The sequence below is a fragment of the Tachyglossus aculeatus genome, chromosome 7, assembly GCF_015852505.1.
Source record: "Tachyglossus aculeatus isolate mTacAcu1 chromosome 7, mTacAcu1.pri, whole genome shotgun sequence".
Lineage (NCBI taxonomy): Eukaryota > Metazoa > Chordata > Mammalia > Monotremata > Tachyglossidae > Tachyglossus > Tachyglossus aculeatus.
In genome coordinates, this window is record NC_052072.1 from 11,886,498 (window position 1) to 11,906,788 (window position 20,291).

General features: G+C 41.9%; 1 protein-coding gene and 1 non-coding gene across 5 annotated transcripts in view; both read left to right on the top strand.

Moving 5' to 3' along the window:
- The window catches only part of ADAM23 (ADAM metallopeptidase domain 23), a 215,733-nt gene that overhangs the window by 127,545 nt on the left and 67,897 nt on the right, over nucleotides 1-20,291 (top strand). For all 4 annotated transcript variants that reach the window (XM_038748695.1, XM_038748696.1, XM_038748697.1 and 1 more), the window contains exons 5-10: nucleotides 597-679; nucleotides 2,092-2,155; nucleotides 5,361-5,433; nucleotides 12,814-12,893; nucleotides 15,180-15,245; nucleotides 19,438-19,509. In XM_038748695.1, the coding sequence (XP_038604623.1) occupies nucleotides 597-679; nucleotides 2,092-2,155; nucleotides 5,361-5,433; nucleotides 12,814-12,893; nucleotides 15,180-15,245; nucleotides 19,438-19,509 (438 nt within the window). The remainder of the gene's footprint in view (nucleotides 1-596; nucleotides 680-2,091; nucleotides 2,156-5,360; nucleotides 5,434-12,813; nucleotides 12,894-15,179; nucleotides 15,246-19,437; nucleotides 19,510-20,291) is intronic.
- On the top strand, nucleotides 6,773-6,910 carry LOC119931014. Its single transcript, XR_005451884.1, has one exon. It is a non-coding gene; the product is annotated as a small nucleolar RNA SNORA7 (small nucleolar RNA).

Consider the following 20,291-nt stretch of genomic DNA (forward strand, 5'->3'; position numbering starts at 1 on the left):
AGAACCAAACATACCAACAAAATAAATAGGATAGAAATGTACAAGTAAAATAAATAAATAAATAAATAAATAAATAGAGTAATAAATATGTACAACCATATATACATATATACAGGTGCTGTGGGGAAGGGAAGGAGGTAAGATGGGGGGATGGAGATGTTAAGCACTTACTGTATCCCAGGCACTGTACTAAGCACTGAGGTGGGTACAAGCTAATAGGGTTGGACACAGTCCGTGACCCACGTGGGGCTCTCGGTCTCAATCCCCGTTTTACAGATGACGTAGCTGAGGCCCAGCTAAGTGAAGTGACTTGCCCAAGGTCACACAGCAGACAGGTGACTGAACTGGGAATAGAACCCGTTGTTGGGCAGGGATTGTCTCTGTTGCTGAAATGTACTTTCCTAGCGCTTAGTACAGTGCTCTGCACACAGTAAACAATCAAGAAATATGATTGAATAAACATGTGAAAGCATGGAGGAGCTTACAATCTAGGGACTTATAAACCCCCTTCCCCCAATTTTTCTACCTTATACAAAATGACAGTTTGTAAAGAAGGTATAATAAATACTACATGATTGTGTTCCTTCCATCTTTAGGGGGGCGAGCACTGCTATTATCATGGGCACATCAGAGGGATCAAGGATTCGAAAGCTGCCCTATCAACCTGCAATGGACTTCAGTAAGTAGTAGTATTAATACAAAAATATTGATTACTTTCGGTTTCCCTTTGTTTTGTTTTTTTGTTTGTTTGTTTTCAGTTAGTCCAGGATACTCCATTTCATCCGTTTACTTGTGGATGTCTAACTTTAGGGTAAGGAAAAGGTACCTTTCATATCTTAAGGAAATCCTATTTATGTTCAAATTAAATATGATTTGGACTAGAGCTTGGCCCTTGACAGCCTCCAGATTTGGGAATATATGCCCAGTTTCCACTCAGATATTTAGTCTGGAGACCAGTGATTTCTAAATTGTTCACACATTTGTACAAGTGGCTCCCGATTCCACCCCCACCCAACTCCCGACTCATGTTTTTGTTAATATTATTAGCTTACTTCAAGGAAATGGGTCTAAGGATACATTACTACTTGAAGACAAGTTTCAGAGTACTGTGTCCATCCTCTATGACCAACCCTCTATTTTTTTTTTAAACGAACAAGTCCAGGCATTCTTACAGTGAAGGGCCTCTTGTGTTTAATTATGACCATGCAGTGACATTGACATCAGTCCTCTATTCCAGAAATAGAATGGGCTTTCCAAGAATCACTATCCACAATTGAATCATCATCAATCGTATTTATTGAGCGCTTACTATGTGCAGAGCACTGTACTAAGCGCTTGGGAAGTACAAATTGGCAACATATAGAGACAGTCCCTACCCAACAGTGGGCTCACAGTCTAAAAGGGGGAGACAGAGAACAAAACCAAACATACCAACAAAATGAAATAAATAGGATAGATATGTACAAGTAAAATAAATAAATAAATAAATAAATAAACAGAATAATAAATATGTACAACCATATATACATATATACAGGTGCTGTGGGGAGGGGAAGGAGGTAAAATGGGTGGGATGGAGAGGGGGGCGAGGGGGAGAGGAAGGAAGAGGCTCAGTCTGGGAAGGCCCCCTGGAGGAGGTGAGCTCTCAGCAGGGCCTTGAAGGGAGGAAGAGAGCTAGCTTGGCGGATGGGCAGAGGGAGGGCGTTCCAGGCCCGGGGCATGACGTGGGCCTGGGGTCGATGGCGGGACAGGCGAGAACGAGGTACGGTGAGGAGATTAGCGGCGGAGGAGCGGAGGGTGCGGGCTGGGCTGGAGAAGGAGAGAAGGGAGGTGAGGTAGGAGGGGGCGAGGTGATGGACAGCCTTGAAGCCCAGGGTGAGGAGTTTCTGCCTGATGCGCAGATTGATTGGTAGCCATTGGAGGTTTTTGAGGAGGGGAGTAATATGCCCAGAGCGTTTCTGGACAAAGATAATCCGGGCAGCAGCATGAAGTATGGACTGTAGTGGACTGAATGGCTTCTGTTGAAGTCTTGTTATTTCTTATTGCTATCATTGATCTTAAACTTTTCCGTATGTGTTTCTTGTGTCACAGTGGCATGTTTGAAGATAGCACGTTTGTTTATATGCTACAGCCCCTGGAGCTGAACCACAGTACAGTAAGTTTCTTCACCAGAACTCCTCTCTCGTCTCTTAAACCAACTCTTCCATCCGAATATTCCGACTGGATTGTGGGAGAGGTATTCATGGCGTAAACCCTAATCTTGAATGTGATGGGCGGGTCATTATGCAAGGCGTATCTCTGCTGGCTATCCATTAGACTGTATTCATCCTGCCTTTGGTGAAATAGTAATAATAATAGTAATAGGAATAGTAATAATAATAATTGTGGTGGTTGTTCAGCGCTTACTATGTGTCATGCCCCATACTAAGTGCCGGGGCAGATACAAGGTAGTCAGTTTGGACAAGATAGATAAATTCATTCATTCATTCAATCGCATTTATTGAGCGCTTACTGTGTGCAGAGCACTGTACTAAGCGCTTGGGAAGTACAAGTCAGCAACATATAGAGACAGTCCTTACCCAACATCGGGCTCACAGTCTAGAAGGGGGAGACAGACAACAAAACGAAGCATGTGGACAGGTGTCCAGTCATCAGAATAAATAGAAATAAAGCTAGATGCACATCATTCACAAAATAAATAGAATAGTAAATATGTACAAGTAAAATAGAGTGATAAATCTGTACAAAAATATATACAGGTGCTGTGGGGAGGGGAAGGAGGTAGGGTGGGGAGGATGGGGAGGAGGAGAGGAAAAGGAGGTAGATGATATGGGAAGCAGCACCATGTAGTGGACAGAGCACGGGCCTGAGAATCACAAGGTCAGGGATTCTAATGTGGTATTTGTTAAGCACGTAATGTGCGCCAAGCACGGTACTAAGTGCTGGGGTGGATACAAGCTAATCGGGTTGGACCCAGTTCCTGTCCCATCTGGGGCTCACATCTCCACCCCCATTTTACCAATGAGGTAACTGAGGCACCGAGGAAGTGAAGTGACTTGCTGAAGGTCACACAGCAGACAAGTGGCAGAGCTGGGATTAGAACCCATGATCTTCTTACTCCCAGGCCCGGGCTCTTTCCACTACGTCAGGCTGCCCACCTGATGGAATAGAGCTTCATGCTCCCTCCCCTCTGCCTTCCCTATTCCCAAATTCCCTAACTGGAGAGGGTTGGGAGAGCCAGAAGGGTGTCCTAACCTGGTTCAGATTTAACTGGGCTTGATTTGGGGACAGGCTGAGCCAGCCTTAAGGGAACTGGTACCAAAGGCTGGCTTGGATTCCAGCAGGACCCTAGATTTTGTACTAGGATCTAAGACATGCCACCCTGTGGAACTCTGTGCAGCCAGGATACCATTTGAAGTGGACACCATGCAAATTCTCTGTGTCTTGGGGCTTTATAATAATAATAATGATGGCATTTATTAAGCGCTTACTCTGTGCAAAGCACTGTTCTAACTGCTGGGGAGGTTACAAGGTGATCAGGTTGTCCCACGGGAGGCTCACAATCTTAATCCCCATCTTCCAGATGAGGTAACTGAGGCAAAGAGAAGTTAAGTGACTTGCCCAAAGTCACACAGCTGACAAGTGGCGGAGCCGGGTTTTAAACCATGACCTCTGACTCCACAGCCTGTGCTCTTTCCACTGAGCCACACTGCTTCCCTTTATACAGGGTGACTGCCCCTCTCCCCTATTGATTTCACCCAAGGAAGAATCATTGGCTTCTCAAGGTTTTTCAAAGACTGAAACCGGCAACTATTCTCTAACCAGACGCTCAAGTCTATTTAGGAACAAAGACGCTTGCTTAGAAGCGGTGGAAAAAGCCCTATCTCTTTGAATGAAGTGGAATGAAATGCAGAGGATACTGAGGCCCTTAAGACGACTCGGTAAAATGAGAGATAATGTGATTTTCCTGTCATTTTGGAGCAACCTAGGAAACATGGCTAGCTAACTCAGACCAGCTTTATTCTGAATTTCAGGATAGACTATCTAGACCAGACTCATGCTACCCTCTGCTTCACTTTACAGACCCTGATTTCCAGGAGACCACAGAGTTGGCCTGAGAGCAAATCCACTAGTGTTGCCTAGTGGGTAGAGCATGTGCCTGGGAATTGGAAGGACCTGGGTTCTAATTCCGGATTTGCCATTTGTCTGCTGTGTGACCTTGGGCAAATCACTTCTCTGTGTTCCAGTTCCCTCATCTGGAAAATGGGGATTAAGACTGTGAACCCGATGTGAAACATGGACTGTGTCCAACCTGATTAGCTTGTATCTACCCCAGTCCTTAGTACAATGCCTGGCACATAGGAAGCACTTAACAAATACCATATAAGAAAAAAAAAATCAAGTGAAGGACAGGCTATCTAAACAATCTGAACCAAGTGAAATTGACTTTTCTGCATCCATGATCAGAGTTAGCTAGCTTCAATTGTTTCAATAGCTCCTTGGGGCACTGGTCTGGAGATTTAGCTCAAAGCATAGCAAGAGTCTCTGAACTGTATTCCTTCAGTAGTATTAATTGCATGCCTACTGGTAGAGAGTTAAAGAACTTGCCATGTGCAAAGCACTGTCCTAAGGGCTAGGAAAAGAGTATGCGGATGACATACAGACATGATATCTAGTACCTAATCTACTGTGTGCGGAGCACTGTACCAAGCATCTGAGTATACAATAAAATTAAAAAATAGAGTTTCTCCCCTCGAGGAGCTGACAGTCCAACAAAGTGAAACTTTAATGTCTCGATCCCAGGAATCTAGAGACTACTTAAGGCTATTTAGGACATTTAATTGATTCTCCTTTCTTTTTTCCCTGTTATCACAGCTACTGGAGAGTCACCCCTCTATCATACTTGTAATGTTCCACCTTTCCCTGGCCCCCGTCCCACACACAAAAAAAGAAACCTTTCAATTTTCAACTTTAAGACCTCAAATTGAAATCCTTTGGCATTAATGTAATATTATAAAACCATTTCTCACGAAAGTGTGTTTCGTCATTTCAGAAAAGGTGTATTAGTACACCTCTAGAAACAGGGTGGGGCATTTTTGGTATGCAATTGAGAAGATTTATAAAATGTCAAGAAGTCTAACTTTTGAGAGGAAAATGCACTTATTTATCAGAAGAGATGTTAGGTGGTAATTGAGACTGAGGAAAAGAAAAAACTCCCCCAAACAATCAATTCTTTTCCCTGTGTATGTAGAATGGGCAGTGTGACCCTTCTCCTTTTTGGGTAAATAAGGTCTGTTTCTATTCCACACAGGCTTGTTTACATCCTGATTTTTAATTATAAAACATTGATTTTGTTTCAGAAAGGCACAAGTCGACCACATGTAATCCAGAGAATGCTAGGAACTCAAACTTCTAAGCAACTGAAAAAGCCAGGTAAGTTGGAACAGATTTGTTCCCCATTTTTCAGCAAGGTGAAATGTGCTTTGTTCTGTGGATGAAATTTCACAGTTCGGGGAAATGGTTATTTTAGGCTAAACTCATTTTTTACTAAAATCTTCAGTTCTGTAGTGATCAAAAGTGAACAGGAAACCTTTTCTTTAGAATGAACAGATTTTAGGTTGTGTGATTTTCATTCTACTTGTTGGAGTGGCCCAAGCCCTTTTTTTCCAGAAATGAATTATATCTTGAAGTTGCAGAAACATTACCTTGACCTTAACAAACAAAGCTTCTAGGAATTTTGAATAGAGTACTACATGACTGCTGAGTGAAAAATATTTGCAGGCCAGCAGTTATCTAGCCACAGCAAGAAATGAGCTCTCCAGTTTCCTAGGTATGCAGCCAATCCATCTAATTTAGACTATGAAGTGCATTTTTATCCTCAGTTGGTTGCCCGATAAGGCAGCAAATGTTTGCACTAGTTCATGAGTGGGCGCTTCTCTACATTTTTGTCTGTACGTGTAGCATTGAAGCAGGGACTGGTGGTCAAATACTGATCTTTGTAGCCACATTAACACACCAGGATCACGGTTACAGTTAGCTCGAAACGATGAAGAAGAGAGACCCAGTGGCGAGACCATGGGAATCAGAGTCAGGAGGCCCAGGTTCAAATCCGAGGTCTGACTCTATTTGCTGGGTGTCCTTAGGAAAATCACCCATCTCCTCCTCCCCTTTCTCTCTCTCCTGCTCTCTCTACTGTTCAGTTCAGACCCCATGTGGAACAAGTACTAGGTTTGATATTATCCTGTATATACCCTAGAGCTTAGAGCACTGTTTGGCACTGAGCCCATTGTGGGCAGGGATTGTCTGTATTTGTTGCTGAATTGTAATAATAATAATAATGATGGCATCTTGTTAAGTGCTTACTATGTGCAAAGCACTGTTCTAAGCGCTGGGGAGGATACAAGGTGATCAGGTTGTCCCGCGTGGAGCTCACAGTCTTAATCCCCATTTTACAGATGAGGTAACCGAGGCACAGAGAAGTTAAGTGACTTGCCCAAAGTCACACAGCTGACAAGCGGCGGAGCCGGGATTAGTGCCCATGACCTCTGACTCCCGAGCCCGGGCTCTTGCCACTGAGCCACGCTGCTTCCCAAGCGCTTAGTACAGTGCTCTTCAATAAATACGATTGAATGAGTGAATGAATAGTAATGATCATCACTGTGGTATTTTCTAAGCTCTGTCTGTGTGCCAGGCACACACAGCATGTGCTGTCTATGTGCCACACAGCAGGCAAGTGGTGGATTTGGGATTAGAACCCAGATCCTCCTGACTCCTCCTTTCAGCATCACACCTGGAGAGTTTCCAGTATCCTACCAGTCTTGGCTACGGGAGGGAGAGTCAAGCAGAGGCCTACCCATTCCACTCCTAGCTTGGCCAGTGGCTAGCGAGTGGAAGGCAATCTGCTACAAGTCAGAACTCACCCGTGCTGGGCAGCAGCGGCACGGGAGAGAGTAGAGGGTGGAGACTCCAGTTGACTGCCTGGAAGAAAGAAATGGTAAACCACTTCCATATTTTTCCCAAGAAAACACTACAGATACACTACCAGAATGTTTGCGGATTGAGGCAGGGCATTCTGGTTGAGATGTGGGCATGGAGTCACTAAGGGCCGGAGATGACTCGACGGCACAAGACAAGACCTTCTGATTCCCAGGCCCGTGCTCTGTCCACTGGACCACTCCTATTCTAGAGAAGCAGTGTGGCTCAGTAGAAGGAGCCCGGGCTTTGGAGTCAGAGGTCATGGGTTCAAGTCCCGGCTCCGCCACTTGTCAGCTGTGTGACTTTGGGCAAGTCACTTCACTTCTCTGGGCCTCAGTTCCCTCATCTGTAAAATGGGGATTGACTGTGAGCCCCACATGGGACAACCTGATCACCCTGTATCCTCCCCAGCGCTTAGAGCAGTGCTTTGCACATAGTAAGCGCTTAACAAATGCCAATTATTATTATTATTATTCTCTGGGCCTCAGTTCCCTCATCTGTAAAATGGGGATGAAGACTGTGAGCCCCCCGTGGGACAACCTCATCACCTTGTAACCTCCCCAGCGCTTAGGACGGTGCTTTGCACATAGTAAGCGCATAATAAATGCCATCATTATTTATTATTATTACAGCATGGCCTGGTGGAAAGAGCAGAAGAAGGATTTCAATAAGTCTCAAGAGAGATGCCTTTGTCAGTGTGGGGAAAAGAGGAGGGGAAGGGGGAATCAGATGGTGATCGCCAAGCTAGCGCTCTTCCTCCCTTCAAGGCCCTACTGAGAGCTCACCTCCTCCAGGAGGCCTTCCCACACTGAGACACCTCCTTCCTCTCCCCCTCCTTCCCCTCCCCACAGCACCTGTATATATGTATATATGTTTGTATGTATTTATTACTCTATTTATTTTATTTGTACATATTTATTCTATTTATTTTATTTTGTTAATATGTTTTGTTTTGTTCTCTGTCTCCCCCTTCTAGACTGTGAGCCCACTGTTGGGTAGGGACCGTCTCTATATGTAGCCAACTTGTAGCGTTTAGTACAGTGCTCTGCACACAGTAAGCACTCAATAAATACGATTGAATGAATGAATGAATGGTGCTGCTGGCAGCCATTGCCAGGAAGTAACTCTGCAACAAGCAGGGCTGTGCAGAGAATCTGGAAGAAGGCAGAGGGAGGTTACTCTATTTATTTACTCTATTTATTTATTTATTTTACTTGTACACATCTATTCTATTTATTTTATTTTGTTAATATGTTTTGTTTTGTTCTCTGTCACCCCCTTCTAGACTGTGAGCCCACTGTTGAGTAGGGACCGTCTCTATGTGTTGCCAGCTTGTACTTCCGAAGCGCTTAGTACAGTGCTCTGCACACAGTAAGCCCTCAATAAATACGATTGATTGATTGATTGATTGAGGTTATTTTCTCCATCGTTTCCGAGGATGTCTATAGTTCAGATTGGGGGATGGGCTGCAGTAAGAACCATCGTGTTCCCTATTGATCATCATCAGTGGCATCAATTATGTGCTTATTACACAAGAGTGCAAGAATACGCAAGTCCTTCTAGACTGTGAGCCCGTTGTTGGGTAGGGACCGTCCCTATATGTTGCCAACTTGTACTTCCCAAGCTCTTAGTACAGTGCTTTGCGCACAGTAAGCGCTCAATAAATATGATTGAATGAATGAATGAAAGAGTGCTGTACTATGCACTTGGGAGAGTATAATAACAGTAGAATTAGCAGATCACATACTGTGCCCACATTGAGCTTACAGACTAGAGGGGGAGACAGACATTAAATGATTAATTTATAATATATAATGTAAAGATTGATTCATTCAATCATATTTATTGAGCGCTTACTGTGTGCAGAGCACTGTACTAAGTGCTTGGGAAGTACAAGTCAGCAACATAAGGAGATGGTCCCAACACAACAACAGACTCACAGTTTAGAAGATATGCCTCTTTCATCAAAAACCTCCTGATGCAACATAAACATTCTAGTCATTTAGCGTCATGGGGTGAGGGCGTGCAGTCAACCACTGCAACCAGGAGTCCAAAATTTTGACCATAATGCTACCGGGAAAAATCTGTCTCTTTATTGCCTTTTGCACTTATTTTCTTTTCTTTGGATTGAGGAGGCATGGTATTATCAGTCAACTAATCAGGTGGGGTTTATCAAGCACTTACTGTGTGCAGAGCACTGTAAGAGTACTAATACTCGGAAGAGTAGAGGGAAGGAAGGCAGCATCAAGTGGATAAAGCATGGGCTTGGGAGTCAGAAGGTCATGGGTCCTAATCCCAGCTCCACCACTTGTCTGCTGTGTGACCTTGGGCAAGTCACTTTACTTCCCTGGGCCTCAGTTCCCTCATCGGTAAAATGGGGATTAAGTCCGTGAGCCTGTGTGGGACATGGACTGTGTCCAACCTGTTTATCTTGTATCTACCCAAGCACTTAGAACAGTGCCTGGCACATAGTAAGTGCTTAACAGATACCATAATAATAATAATTATTATTATTACCTTGAGTTAGTAGACAAGATCTCCTCAAAAATCTCCAGTGGCTACCAATCAACCTACGCATCAGGCAAAAACTCCTCACCCTCGGCCTCAAGGCTGTCCATCACCTCGCCCCTTCCTACCTCACCTCCCTTCTCTCCTTCTCCAGCCCAGCCCGCACCCTCTGCTCCTCTGCCGCTAATCTCCTCACCGGGCCTCGTTCTCTTCTGTCCCGCCGTCAACTCCCGGCCTACGTCCTCCCCCTGGCCTGGAATGCCCTCCCTCCCAACATCCGCCAAGCTAGCTCTCTTCCTCCCTTCAAGGCCCTACTGAGAGCTCACCTCCTCCAGGAGGCCTTCCCACACTGAGCCTCCTCCTTCCTCTCCCCCTCCTCCCCATCCCCCCCACCTTATCTCCTTCCCCTCCCCACAGCACCTGTATATATGTATATATGTTTGTACATATTTATTACTCTATTTTATTTGTACATATTTATTCTATTTATTTTATTTTGTTAATATGTTTTGTTTTGTTCTCTGTCTTCCCCTTCTAGACTGTGAGCCCACTGTTGGGTAGGGACTGTCTCTACATGTTGCCTACTTGTACTTCCCAAGCGCTTAGTACAGTGCTCTGCACACAGTAAGAGCTCAATAAATACGATTGATTGGCAAGCACTGTACTAAGTGCTTCGAGAGTGCAATCTAACTTCTAACACACCTGTATATATGTTTGTACGTATTTATTACTCTATTTATTTTGTTTGTACATATTTATTCTATTTATTTTGTTAATATGTTTTGTTTTGTTCTCTGTCTCCCCCTTCTAGACTGTGGGCCTACTGTTGGGTAGGGACGGTCTCTATATGTTGCCAACTTGTACTTCCCAAGCGCTTAGTACAGTGCTCTGCACACAGAAAGTGCTCAATAAATACAATTGAAAGAATCTAGTGGGGGATACTGCAGGAAGGGGGAGCTTTATAGTATACGGAGATGAATGTAACATAATGAACATTCATTCATTCAATTGTATTTATTGAGCACTTACTGTGTGCAGAGCACTGTACTAAGCACTTGGAAAGTACAGTTCGGCAACAGATAGAGACAGTCCCTACCCAATGGGTTCAAGTCCCGTTTTACAGTTGAGGAAACTGGAGCACAGAGAAGTGAAGTGATTTGCCTAAGGTCACAGAGCAGACAAGTGATAGAGGTGGGATTAGAACTCAGATCCTTCTGACTCCTAGGTCCGTGCTTTATCCACTAGGCCATTCATTCATTCAGTCTTATTTATTGAGCGCTTACTCTGTGCAGAGCACTGTACTAAGCACTTGGGAAGTACAAGTTGGGAACATATGGAGACGGTCCCTACCCAACAACGGGCTCACAGTCTAGAAGGGGGAGACAGACAACAAAACAAAACATGGAGACAGGTGTCAAAGTCGTCAGAACAAATAGAATTAAAGCTATATGCACATCATTAACAAAATAAATAGAATAGTAAATATGTACAAGTAAAATAGAGTAATAAGTCTGTACAAATATATATACAAGAGCTGTGGGGAGGGGAAGGAGGTAGGGTGGTGGGGATGGGGGAGGAGGAGGAGAGGAAAATGCTGCTGCTCTCTCCCAAGCGCTTAGTACAATGCTCTGCACACAGTAAAACACTCAATCAATATGATTGAGTGAATGAAGATCAGGGGCAAAAACAGAGATGATAGATCCAATCCCCAGCCCTCAATTGAATTACTTCATTCAATTGTATTCATGAAGCATTTACTGTGTGCAGAGCACTGTACTAAGCACTTGGGAAATACAATACAACAGTAAGCCGTGACAATCCCTGTAGTCCAAGAATAACGGGAGAGGATTGGTGACACATTTGGAAATACGAAAGAATAATAAAAAAAATCCAGAAAACAACATGAAAAGACAAGGATGAGAATAATTACCCTAGGTGCTAAGTAGGCTGTGTAAACTCCTATCAAGTTAGGTAAACTCAGCGGGCTTTTCCAACGCTGCCAACTCTATCTTGTTCTCCTGTGGGATATCAAAGTCGTACTGTTGGATCGCAGCTCAAGCCGTGTTGTGTTAAATTAGCTTGGTGCCTGTGCGGAAATTGTTTCAGTGGCCCAGAGACCCAGTATCAGGTTATGGGGACGTTGAGGCATAAGTGCCAGGGATCGCCGAGAATCTTGGGAACCGCTGTGGACCTCCTGGGGCTGGGAGACTTTTGGGGTGAGTTGGGGAAAAGGCACAGCAATGGGAAAGGTGAGGAAAAGCAGGGTGGCCTAGCTGAAAGAGCCTCAGTTTCCTCATCTGTAAAATGGTGATTAAATAACTCCCTCTTAGACTGTGAACCCCATGTGGAAGAGGAACTGTGTTTCATCCGCTTACGTGCACCTTTACCTAGTGGTTAAGAACAGTGCTTGGCACATGAGGCACTTAACAAAGACCTAATTATTCCTCTATTATTATTAGTGAGAAACCATAATAAGACATCAACAGTAACAGGCGTCATCTTTATATCAACAACAGAGATAACGGTTGGTAACAGCTATCGCTGCAGGTGTCCTATTAATGAGGGCTGGGAGGGACGCAGAGCTGATTTGCTTTGTCTAAAGGACATGATGTGACCCCCATGTGCCATGAAGCTGTTCTTATTTCCTGACTTTAATCTCCATCCTATGCCTGCGTTCATCACCTTATCATATGCACTCAGTCCAACTATAGTATTTGGTAAGTGCAGCGTATTGGACGCTGTGGTGGACGCAAAATAATCACCTCCGACATAGTCCCCTTCCCCACATGGAACTCCCAGTGTAAATGGGGGAGAGAAAGGTTACTGAACCCCCATTTTACAGGTGAGGAAACTGAGGCACAGAGAAGTTAAGTGATTTGCCCAAGGTCTCATGACCGGCAAGTGGCTGAGCCAAAATTAGAACCCGGGTCCCCTGAATTCTGGCTTGTGCTCCTTCCACCAGGCCACACTGCCAAAATGCGTGTTTTCACTACATGTCTCTGTTACAATGTAGCAGCAGAATTAAGAAATGTTTTTCCGACAAGGAGACGGTGTGGTGTGGCATTGCAGGAAACATTTGTGTATACGTCTGAATCATTCGACAATGTCAATAAAATACTTTAACACGTGTTTTCCCTAATATGGGATTCTGTAAGGATACGACAGATTAATTTGGATCTATCCCAATGCTTAGAACAGTGCTTGACACATTGTAAGTGCTTAATTAAGCAATAACATAAAAAAGACCCATGCAATACATGAGATGTGAGTCAGTAGGACAGTTTAGCATTTATTTTCATTTATTCATTTTTATTTTTTTTTTATGTACAGGAGCAGACATTAGTGACCAATGGCCTTTTCTGTCCGAGTTAAAATGGCTGAGGAAGAGGAGAAGAAGGAGGGCCGTGAATGTAAGTGTAAAGCTATTTAGCATTCAGATTCTAATTTTGGAGCCGTTAGTAGTCCACTGATGTTTTAAAATGTCAATTTTTCTGCATGAAACGTTGTAGAAATAACTCAGAGACTGAGATCCTTTGGTAAATTTTGGTCGGCACCCATATTCTGTAAGTAGATTTTTACGCTTTCCTCTCACCCCTGTGAAGGTGATAGAATCCTTGTACAATCTAGATGCTACATAATTTAAAAGATAGCTTACTTCAGGTTCATTTTCTAACTGTTTCACTTAAAGGAGTGGGAAGGCTTTTGTTCGGTCAACCCCATAAATACCTTCAATTCGCTTTGACTGTAGCTTGTTTGTAAAATAGTTGTAAAGAAATGATTTTACCTTAGAGTTGTTGGACAGTTACATTTACTTTTGTTTTTCATTGAAAACTGATTGAATTAAACAATTGTCACATATCTAAAGCACATTGGACAATGTCCATAGATGTCCCAGACTAGTATAATTTCATGATTCAGTAAAATATTTGTTATCTACCCTCTTGGGAGAATGGGAGGTGCAGATCATGAAACATTTTGGTTTATTAAGAAATGGGGCTGCTTGGTGGGGGCTTTGGAGACCTCCCTAATTTGTAATGAATTGCCTAAAGAGGAAGAATTGTAAAGAGAGGATACCATGAGCTGAAGAAGCTGACTGATCTGTAATTTATTTATTTATGTTAATATTGATCTCCCCCCTCTACTTAAGTCCTTTTTGGGCAAGGAATGTGTCTGTTTATTGTTGCATTTTTTTTTTTTTTTTTTACTGGGGAACATAGATGTACTGGGCACTAGAACAGAGAAGCAGCTTGGCTCAGTGGAAAGAGCACAGCCTTGGGAGTCAGAGGTCATGGGTTCTAATCCCGGCTCCCGGCTCTGCCACATGTCTGCTGTGTGACCTTGGGCAAGTCACTTAACTTCTCTGAGCCTCAGTTACCTCATCTGTAAAATGGGGATTAAGACTGTGAGCCCTACGTGGGACAACCTGATCACCTTGTATCCCCCCAGTGCTTAGAACAGTGCTTTGCACATAGTAAGTGCTTAACAAATGTCATCATTATTGTTATTATTAGAACCTTCTGGCTAAGTGCCAAAGATCCCAGCTTTCACTGTCCTTTAAAAATGGAAATGCTATAATAATAAGACTTTGTTCATTCAGGGTGAAACAAGTGTTCATTTCATCTGGGAATTGTACTTGACATTTTCAGATCACTTAATTACAATTACAATGGAAATAGAAAATTTTAGAAAGGTTGAAGTGAATTAAATTCATATGAAAAGTATCAGATAGTCAACATTTGGAAACTTAGTTCTAGTATGGAGTTAGCCAAGATCATCAGCAAAGTTCCTCATTCTCTTAAGGGTCAGCTTCAGAAGTACAGTAAGTAGGAGGGAGATTTCGGGCTTAATAGTTTCCTCAAGTCCGTCTTTAACTTATTTCGCGTAGGTTACAGGCCACGTTCTGACATCCGTTCCTATAAATTTTCAAATCATTGACCAAGTGGTATAAAACCCTGACGCCATTATTGATTATCTGAGACATTCAGAGGATATAAAAAGTTCAAATTATCATGATACAGTGGTAAAGCTGGGTAGACCAAACATTTAAAGGATTGTAAAGTGTGGACAAAATGTTTTCTGTGTGACAGAACGTATCAGGTGTCATTTCTTCTTTGAAAAATGATGTTGTGGATGTTAGTTTCCCTCATAAGGTGTCCATGCTGAGAAGGTCGAAGTCACACGAGATGAGTTTGATATACTGATTTTGAAGGAATTATGTCTAGGGATTTTTGATTAGTAACATACAGTAGGAGCTCAATAAATGCTTTGATAATGACAAGGAGGGTTGGATAAATTTCCCAACCCAGTACTTCATTCTAAATCAGATACAGGTCCTAGTATTTTAAAGATAGATAGTGCCATTTTTCAGTGAATGTACTTCCAAAAACCATGTTTTGTCATGGACATATTTATGCTCATTAAATATGGGTCATAACAGAAGTAGTAGTATATCCTGAAGCATTGAGATGGTTGATTTGCCTCCTCTGACATAAAAGCTTTATGTTTTCTGAATTCTTTTTTTTCCATAGGCAGTCTCTTCTGGAGATTGTTTGATCCCCCTTTTTTACTTTGCTGGAGGATCAGGCAAGCTCTCCTTCCCAGAACCAAAGTGGGTTCAACCCTAAAGCCAGACCGGAGACATGGCATGTTTTTTCCCAGTCAAATTGTTGTTCTGATGATGATTTTCCTTTCTTTAGCCATCTCGTGGAATCTTTGAAGAGATGAAATACCTGGAGCTTATGATTGTCAATGATCACAAAATGGTAAGGACACAGACTCCTTGGAAGTCACACTGAAACCTAATTTGGGAAATGGGGAATGACAATTTGGCTTTGGTCTTTATAATTGTTGAGAGCACAGAATGCCCAAAGCACGCATTATGTTGGATATTAAAGTTTTCTAAGAAGTTTTTCATCTTAGGTTTTAATTAGTCTTTCTCCCTTTATTGTAGTCCTTTCATTTCATTACTACTTTAGCTTGGTATTTCATTTCCCTTCTAAACTGTAAGCTCCTTGTGGGCAGGGAGCATGTCTACCAACTCAGTTATTGTACTCTCCAGTACTTAGTATAGCCCATAACAAGCACTCGATAGCTATGATTGATTGATTCACTGTAATTATTTATAGTATTCCCCAGTGGTTTATTTTAGTTTTCATTACGATATTTTTCTTAGCTACAGTTGCAGCAAGCATCTGCATTCTCAGGAGAAATTGAATAGGACATAGACTATGAGCCCACTGTTGGGTAGGGACTATCTCTATATGTTGCCAATTTGTACTTCCCAAGCGCTTAGTACAGTGCTCTGCACATAGTAAGCGCTCAATAAATACGATTGATGATGATGATGATGATATTCACCCCTTTAATCAATCAGTGGTATTTATTGAGCACTTCCTCTGTGCAGAGGGCTGCACTAAGCATTTGGGAAAGCACAATACAATTGCATTGGTAGACAATCCCTGGCCAAAGTGAGAAGCAGTATGACCCGAGAAGCAGCAGGCCTAGTGGAAAGAGCTCTGGCCTGGAAGTCAGAAGACCTGGGTTCTAATTCTGGCTCTGCCAATTGCTTGTTGTGTGACCTTAGGCAAGTCACTTAATTGCTCTGTGCCTCCCTTTCCTCAGTTGTAAAATGGGGATTCAATTCTTGGATCTCCTTCCTCCATAGACTGTGAGGCCCTTGTGGGACAGGGACTGTGTCCTACCTGATTAACTTGTATCTACCCTAGCGCTTAGTATAGTGCTTAGCACATAGTAAGCGCTTAACAAATACCATTAAAAAGAAAAAAAGAAATGGCCAGTTACAATTAACAGGTAAAACTGACTGAGTAAATAACCCACATCTAATCTTGAGACATAGAAAAAAGAACAATTTTTTTGGAGTTTTTTCTGATCCATGGGACACAGAGCTATTATGGAGTCACCACATCATATTACACTTTTCTTCTTTACCCTCTTAACCATATGGGTGTGAGAAATTTTCATCCAAAAGGCAGGAGGTCTGAAAAAGTACACAGCTGAACTTACTGAGATTTTTCTCTCAGCCACTCACACTTAGGAATGCTAGTTTACCATCAACTGCCTGATAATTGTAATGACAATAATAATAATAGTAATAGTGTTATTTATTGAGCCCTTATGTTCTAAGCACTGGAATATATTCAGGGTTTGTGAGCTTGTATAAATTATTTAACTTATCTGTGCCTGTTACACTATCTGTAAAATGGGGGTTAAGACCGTGAGCCCCATGTGGGACAAGGGACTCTGTTCAATTTGATTAGTTTGTATCTATTCCAGCATTTAGAACAGTGCCTAGCACATAGTAAGTGCTTAACAAATACCAATTAAAACGAAAAACAAAAACAAAAAGTGACTTGCCCTGGGTCATAGCAGACCATTGGCAGGGCTGGGTCTTGACTCTGAGTCTTCAAATCATTTGTTTCTTGCTCTTTCCACTAGGCCATATATGAACTAAAGGAAAATTCTGCACCTATACACTTTCCTAGTCACTCTGAGAATTTTACTACAAACGATTATTGTACATTAGTGTACTCTGAAGAGCGCATGTTTCTTAACACTCTAAAATAAGTTTAAAATAATTTTAATCTTGAGTGTGATTTAGATTCACACCATATTTCCTGAGAATTGTGTTATTTTTTTCCTAGCAATTTCCTTGAAATTATTTCAAGTCAGGCATTACTTTATCATTAGGGCTTTGAGGGCTACGTGCATTGTTTCTAAAGCTATAATTACTCTGGCAGTTATGAGGAAATAGAAATAGCATTATCTTTCCTTTAATTTGTGAGGAGAAAAAAATCACCTTTTTAGTTGAAATCCTTTTTAGAGATTCATGCAGTCCTACTAAATATAAAATGAAAATTGATACTTTTGCTGAACTCTAATTGAAATGACTCAAAGTGGGAAGAAGTGTTCCACATTATCTAGTGGATAATAGTGGAATTGTGGTTCAATCAATTTTAAAGTGACCATATTTTCTTGAGATCATAGTGGGGGGACCCTAGTTCAGAGAGGGGCAAATGCCACCCACCCCCACCCTTCCGGAAGGGAGGCAGAGGACCAGGGCGAAGAGAGAGAAGGAGGAGAAAGGGAGAGAGAGCACCATACCACCCTATATTCTTGAGGAATTCTGTTTAATTAGAAATTGAGGGGGGGAAAAAAGGAGATGAAGTCTAGAATCAAAACAAATATCCCCTATTAATGACTTATTTTTGAAAATCCAGGAAATGCACTTGAAAAATATAGGCGTAGTCTATAAGAGAAACAGAGAAATTCAGATTTCAGACCAAGTTACACTTACAATGACCAGATTTCTGTCTCACAGCAATGTGAGACACCCCAATCTCTGAGGATGCACTGTGGCCTCATGGAAATTTCTGGAACTTCCTCCCTCTCCATATAGGCCAGATCACCATTCTCTCCACTTTCAAAGAGCATTATTAAGGTCACAGCTGCAAGAGGCCTTCCTCAATTGAACGTCCTTTCCCCAGTTCTTCCCTCCCTTCTGCATTGTCTATGCACTTCAATCTGTGACCTTGGGATGCTTAATATTCTCCCCACCTCCAACCCCAAAGCACTTACCTTTAAATTGTATATTATAAATGATCTAATAATTTTCTTTATTAATGAATGCCTGATATTCCTGGTCAAACAAACTATAGCCCCTTGCTCAGAGTGACTGGTTGGGTTGTCAAGGAAAGCAGACTCATTCTTCTGTATTCCCCCTTATCTTGAAGGAATGAATTCATTCATTCATTCAGTCGTATTTATTGAGCGCTTACTGTGTTCAGAGCACTGTACTAAGCGCTTGGGAAGTACAAGTCGGTAATATATAGAGATGGTCCCTACCCAACAACGGGCTCACAGTCTAGAATGAATCAATGAATGAATGATAATGTTAGTATAGGCTCTCTGTGGAAATGACCAGAGTTTGTTAATAGTGAGAATGGAGCAAATAAACAATAAGATACAAGCTAGAACCCCATCAATGATGAATAAAAGGTAATTTACTTTATTAAAGAAATAGAAAAACAAAGTTTTTGTCACCAGCAGAGGGCAGATTTCTCCTACAGATTTCTACTGTGTAGGGTTTGAGGCATTTTATACAGTTAGTGTTAAAATCAATGTTAATTACCTACCATTTTAGCATCTCAGATGCAACACAATTTCATTTATTCATTTCCTTTAGGCTGCCTCAGTTTTTATGCAAAGTGCGGTACAAATCACTTCATTATTCAGTGAGTCCAGGTGGGTGGCCTTAACTGCCATAGCTGTCCCATCATTAAGATTTGTTTCTGAGCAGGCTAATTAACCAAAGCCGTGCTTTTTCTTTATCTTCTCCCCAACCTGTATCACTGTTTTTTCAAGAAAGCAAAAATACCCCCTTTGGAGGTCAGAAGGGGTAAAACATGGAAGTGATACTTGTAGATAGTGCAAGAGTGGGAAAAGAAACAGCTCAAAACCTAAAAAAGAAAGCCTGGAAGCCCCCTTTTCTGCCTCAGGCTCATGGAAGAACTTGGGCAAGAAATGGAGAGGTTAAAGAAAACAAACAAGCAAGCAATCCCTCTAGACTGTAAACACATGGCATAGTGGATAGAGCAGGAGCCTGGGAGTCAGAAGGTCATGAGCTCTAATCCCGGTTCCGCCACTCATCTGCTGAGTGACCTTGGGTGAGTTACTTCACTTCTCTGGTCCTCAGTTACCCAATCTGTAAAATAAGGATTGAGACTATGAGCCCCACATGGGACAGAGACTGTGTCCAACTTGATTTGCTTGTATCAACCTCAGGGCTTAGTACAGTGCCTGACACATAATAAGTGCTTAACAAATACCATTATTATTATTATTATTATTATTATGCAAAGGATTATGGTGAATAAAAAGAGGGGAACTGCCTATCATCAGTGATTTTTTTGACTCATATCTTGTTTTTTATTCCAGTATAAGAAGCATCGGTCCTCCCATGCGCATACTAACAACTTTGCAAAATCCGTGGTCAATCTTGTAGATTCAGTAAGTATTGCCCTGACTCCTGAGCATGCTCCAGTGAAAGTAAATGAATTCGTAAGATACTGTTTGCTACATTTAAATTTAGCTGAGCATGAGATGGAAAAAAGACAATTTCTCAATTAGTGTAGACTGGGAATGATATAAAAATTCTTCTTCGGGAAAGGACCAAAACATCTCTAAGGGTTCAAAGGTCTCAGCTACCATGAAATTCAGGATGTTGATGGTAGGTAAGAGTATTTTCTTGTCCAATTGGCAGATTCTGAATTGTGAAAATTTTAAGATGAATCTTTGTTGGGTGAAGCTATGATGTCTATAGATCTGACAGTGATGCTAGCTGCTATGCGTAAGATTTGTTTTAGGTAGGATATATGCAGACCACTTATACTATGCAGTAATGGCATAGAGAAGGGAAGTAATACTGAAAAAACTATCTAGAAGAAAAACCAGCAACATTGGAACATTTTAATCTATACCATTGTGGTATCAGATGTAGAACTCAGAGGTGGCATATAAGGAAAATGAGATGACATTGAACAAAATAAAATTGCAAAAAATCATCTAAATTTGTAGGTAGATTTTCCGCCTTTTAGTACCATGTTTTAGTGTTGCATGTAGTTTATATTGCACAGAAGAGGCAGAATAAATTGCTAAAACAACAAGAACTAAGACTTTTATTATTATTAGTAGTAGTAGTAATAATAACAATAATATTCATTTTAGCAATCCAGAAAATGCAAAATGCATTAGAATAAAGGGAAGCAAGTGTGGCCTAGTGAAAAGACCAT